At 39.7% G+C, this 5,394-nt stretch overlaps 2 gene segments (V, D, J or C); both read right to left on the bottom strand.

The window, feature by feature from the left end:
• Positions 1-1,616: 1,616 nt before the first annotated feature.
• On the bottom strand, positions 1,617-2,076 carry LOC134075853 (immunoglobulin heavy variable 3-21-like). The segment is given in 2 exon segments: positions 1,617-1,930; positions 2,019-2,076. Coding segments are annotated over 2 exon segments (372 nt in total).
• A 1,899-nt stretch (positions 2,077-3,975) lies between these two features.
• Positions 3,976-5,179, bottom strand: LOC134075852 (immunoglobulin heavy variable 3-48-like). The segment is given in 3 exon segments: positions 3,976-4,154; positions 4,705-5,037; positions 5,122-5,179. Coding segments are annotated over 3 exon segments (570 nt in total).
• Positions 5,180-5,394: the final 215 nt, after the last annotated feature.

Raw genomic sequence — 5,394 nt, 5'->3', positions numbered from 1 at the left:
TTTGGTCATCTTCAAATTCAGCTTGAAGCATTGCAGCTTCGGCTATTGCAGCCTCCATTTCCTTTTTGCATTGCAATGCTTCTAATTCCGCTTCTAGCTTTGCTTTCTGAAGTTTCATTTCTAATTCTTTTTCAGAATAGGCGGCTCTGGTTCGAGCTGCTTGTGCCTTCGCCTTTGCTGTTGCTAACATAGCGCTCTTATTAGAACTGCTGTTTGACCCGTGTGTGGACGCACGACTGGCGCCGGACATCGATGCTTGAGATCTCACCTCGAGGTTTTGCAAGTCGGCTTCGGTTGGCCCTGAGTGTAGCTGTGCATTTGACTGAAGTTCCATGTCTTGTGGAGCAGGCTGTTGACTTTCGAACTGCATGTTGCTAGAAGATCTGTCGTCTTGACAGGCAATGGCTCGACAAATGAAGGTTTGCTCTTTTACTGTGATGGCCTCACTAAGTTTTTGAGCTACTTAGCTATCCAGGTAGTTTACAGCTATAGGCTAGGACGAACAAAGAATGCAGGAAATCTTCACTCCCTTTCTCCTTCCTTTATTTATGCTGTAAAAGCTGTGAACACAAACAAACCACCTTCAGTCCATTTGTCCCGTCCATAAGCGAACGCACAATGCTAGTCACAAACACACAGCAACTTGCCGCCATTTTAAGAACAAAGAAATCCTTTTTAAACATATCTCATTTGCTAGAGTAGACCTCTGTACAAAACACATATTTCAGTAACATAAAGTATACTTACAGCATTGCCTTCGTAAGGGTAAGAGATACATGTAACCATATCGCAAATAAAACGTTAATTGTCCGGAGACAGCTCAGTGTGAATGCTCTCGAAATACTTCTCTCCTTAGTCTGCTGCACGCTAAGCAGGAAGTTTACCACTACACTCCAAATACGATTTTGACTCTGGCCACTAGATGGCGCTCTAATACAAGAAATGACTGGTAAAAACCGTGTACAATAAAATAAAGAAATATTGGTCGGCTCAGACCATGACACCTACTGTAAATTCAAGTTCAACTTTGAAATATATTTGCTGAATGGTAAATGACATATTCATGCTCAGTCTCATTTTGATGGTCTCAGTTGTATAGCAGTAATGTGAATGTGCAATTTCTGTGTGTGTGATACACTTACATCATGTTGCATTCAGTATTCATACGCAAAAGGACTGAGCTCCCTGCTATCGTGTTTGCAGTGGGCTTTTATTTGTCCCACAGTGTCTCCTCAGACTCCAATGATATGGGACTCCAACATTTGTATACTGTAGCTCAACTAATCCAATTTCTAAAGCATATTTCTTATTAGCAATAGTGTAAGTTGATCCTCTCCATTTGGGTCTGTGGTGCCATAATTGAAACTATTAGCCTAAATAATGTGTGTGTGTGTGTGTGTGTGTGTGTGTGTGTGTGTGTGTGTGTGTGTGTGTGTGTGTGTGTGTGTGTGGAATCATGTGTATCTAATCTAAAGACTGACATAAACGATAGAATGTAATGAAGATAACTAATATGGGTGCATTCATTTCTGCCATTTTTATCATTCAAGTTTCATGAACAAGACTCATGTGCTAAATGGGGAAGTGTTTTTGTACAGCCTGGCTTCTGCTTTCCTCTACTGTGCCCTCCGAGCACAGTAATACACAGCAGTGTCCTCACTCTTCAGGCTGCTCATCTGTAAGTAGAGCTCACTTCTGGAATCATCCCTGGAGATGGTGAATCTCCCCTGGACTGACTGGGAGTAGTAGATATGGGAACTGGCTGTGTGAATAAAAGCAATCCACTCCAGGCCTTTCCCTGGAGCTTGTCTGACCCAGTTCATGGGATAGCTGCTAAATGTGAATCCAGATGTGGAGCAGGTCAGTCTGTGAGATCCTGCAGGACTAATAACTACTGACTCTGATTCAGTCAGTGTCTGACCAGCTGCACCTGTGAAAGATGAATAGCAGGTGAGCACAACACAAACATATTGGAAAGTCCTAAGACAAAGGGAAGCATTGAGTAAGAGTAAACCTACCTGTTAGACAAAGAGCCATTAAAATAAGCTGTGATAGACACATGGCTGAATAAGACATTGCGTCTAAGACGTCTGTTTTTTCATTTCCTTCACACACAGATATAAGAGCTGATTTTGTTTTGCATTGGCCACTCCCATCTGGACTGCTGGAACAGTGTCTAAATGGATTTTAGCAGTATGATGGTGCTTGCAGGTAATTACCTGATTCCACAGTTTTGTAGCAGCCATATCGTCATACGGCTTTGTACCGTTACAGTCGTTCATAATACTCTCTACTATCAAGATACATTTCAGGCTATCAGAAATAATAAATGTGGATGATGAACATAGCAGAATTTACATGTTTTAATGATTTGTGAAATTTGTTTTAAATTGTCTTAAGTTTAAGTAAATTTACATAAGGTGATGATATATGAGACAATGGTTGCTTCGTCAAAATCCAATCAAAATATGTTGTTATAACAATGTTATAAAATGTTACAGTGACATCATATAGAAATGATTATGCTAAACATTGTATTCTGTTCCCTGTAGACTCACTCAACTCATTACATGAGATCCTGTGAGTGTACTGCCCCCATGTGGTCAGCAATGTCCATGTTTCTGTTGCCAGGAGGTATGAGAGCACATTTTCCTCATGGACACTAACTTAAACTCAATTTGTATACATTGTATATAATTTACAATGTAGCATATTAGCATTGATATTAATATCTTCACTAGTGTTTTATTTCTTTTGGAAACATATTTTCAAACCAATCAGTTAATTTACAGAAACTAACTCAACCACATGAGATTGAATGCAGCCAATGGCACTTTAAACTGAACAGCTGCATTATGGCAGATCCATGCATCCTTGCACTTTCCTTACAATTCCCAATTCAAAACAGGCCAATATAATGTACAGCCATCACATTCCTTCACTTTAAGTGCCATCACATCACAGTAAGTGTCGTGCAAAGTAATTCGCAGCGTGTGTTCAGCCTGTACAGTATATTCCAAATTTTATCAAGGTGTAGTTTTTGATTACTTGGGCGTACAACTTGGGCATTCCTTGATGTCTGTCTTAAATACATAAATTATAGATAGATAGCTGTCTGATTACATTGAGACTTTTGGAGAATGACTAATGCCTGGGATAAGAACTGCAACATGCGACATGAAAGGGGGTTTAATAGAACTTTAAAACAATATTTTCCATGTTTGTTGTGTCAAGTGTTGGAGGTTTTGGTAAAGCCTTACAACTTAGTGTTATGGGACTGTGATGCTTTGCTTACAGTAAAGGCATCCAACACAGTTTTTATTTTTATTTTTATTTTTCTATTTTTTTTATTTGTTGGCTATTCTAGAGCTTCCTCACGAAATATTTTATCTTAAAGAGACCCTATGCAACTTTTTCATAGTTATAAAATCGCTTAGAAATCGTTGTTTTGCTTGACTGACCAGTTTTATCGAAAACAGTAATATTTCCTCCCGCCCCCAGTGTCCCTATCCGTTATTGCAACCTTGCAGTTTGTTCAGGAGACGATCGTTCCCTGTTTACATCTGGAAGGCTGAGACGCATAAAGAACAGGAAGAACCACGCTTGCAATTTATATATTTATATATAGCCTATATATGTATAAATATACACGCTAAAGCTGTCAGAGAAGCTCTGCAGAGAAACATGCAAGCATAAAACGAGCGAAAATGAAAAACGAAACCGAAACTTAAGATGAAATCGCCAATCCTGCATAGTTTCTCTTTAACGTTATAAACATTTCTCATGGCTTGAGGACTTCTTCCTGTAGACGATGCATGTGCTTTTTTTACTAGCAAAAGGGCAAAAATGGCAAGGATGGTTCTCCATCTGTGGGTTGCTGCCAGTTATGCTCAATGGTGAATGAGTTTGTGTACGATCAAATTGTCTTTGAAACTATTGTATTAAGGTAAACAAAAAGACGTGCATAGGGCTGCTTTAATGGTGTGTTGTACGGATGTAGTTCTGTGGGGTTTTTTTGGGTACAGTAATACCCAACTGCGTCTCCAGTCTGTAGACAGTCACTGTGCTGCTGGAGGGGTCTCTGTAGATGCAGTTTTTCAGCTTATAGACAATGAATACTTTACGTTGCAGGTAAGACAGATAGACTTCCCAGGCTGTGTGATTATGGAACTCGGTTGAGTAAGAATAACATCAATCCTCACACGTGTATAAGACACATGTAGAAACAGAAGCATTGATTATGTTGGTCCAGGACACAAACTATTGTCAAAATCATATAAAGGCAACCAGTTACATTCATTTTATTGTTTCCCAAAATCATTTTACTGGATATGGACTCCATAACACTCTTCAAACAGCAAGTGCCTCTGAATTGATTTACATAATGTTGCATTCAGTAATCGTACACACAATTAATGTGGCTTTTATACTTTCCACATAATGTCTCCTCAGGGGCTCCAATGAGCTGCAACACTTATCATACAGTAGTTCAACTGCTACGAGCACATGTACATTTTTAGATCTGGAATATTGTGTTTTATAACTTAGTACTCGGGTCTGTGGTGCTAAAATTGAAACAATTACATGAATACAAATATTTAGTTTGGCCACAAAAGCTGATACACAAACATTTTATTTTATCGTACTCTCATGTTTCATGAATAAGGCTCATGTACTAAATGGGGAAGTGAAGTGTTTTTGTACAGCCTGGCTTCTGCCTTCCTCCACTGTGTTCACGAGCACAGTAATACACAGCAGTGTCTTCACTCTTCAGGCTGCGCATCTGTAAGTAGAGCTCACTTCTGGAATCATCCCTGGAGATGGTGAATCTCCCCCGGACTGACTGGGAGTAGTAGATTGGGGTACTGTATGTGCCGATATAAGTAATCCACTCCAGGCCTTTACCAGGAGCTTGTCTGATCCAGCTCATTTCATAGCTGCTAAATGTGAACGCAGACGTGGTGCAGGTCAGTTTGTGAGATCCTCCAGGTCTAATAACTACTGGCTCTGATTCAGTCAGTGTCTGACCAGCTGCACCTGTGAAAGATGGATAGCAGGTGAGCACAACACAAACATATTGAAAAGTCCCCAGACAAAGAGAGGCACTGGGTAAAAACCTACCTGTTAGACAAAGAGCCACTAAAAGAAGCTGTGATAGACACATGGCTGAATAATGCATTTTGTCTCAAGAACTTCCTTCACTCACACATATAAGAGCTGGGTTTGTTTTGCATTGGCCACTCCCATCTGGACTGCTGAAACTGTCTGAATGGGTTAGACTAGAGTATAATGGTGCACTTAGGCAATTACCTCATTTTGCTTATTCAGCAGTGATATAGACATACAATCTTTTTACACCCATATATTAGTTCATCATGTTTAAATATTAAGTCA

The sequence above is a fragment of the Sardina pilchardus genome, chromosome 3 (genome assembly GCF_963854185.1).
Source record: "Sardina pilchardus chromosome 3, fSarPil1.1, whole genome shotgun sequence".
NCBI lineage: Eukaryota > Metazoa > Chordata > Actinopteri > Clupeiformes > Clupeidae > Sardina > Sardina pilchardus.
Note: the sequence above shows the minus strand (reverse complement) of the source record. Positions and strands in the feature narration are given on the sequence as shown.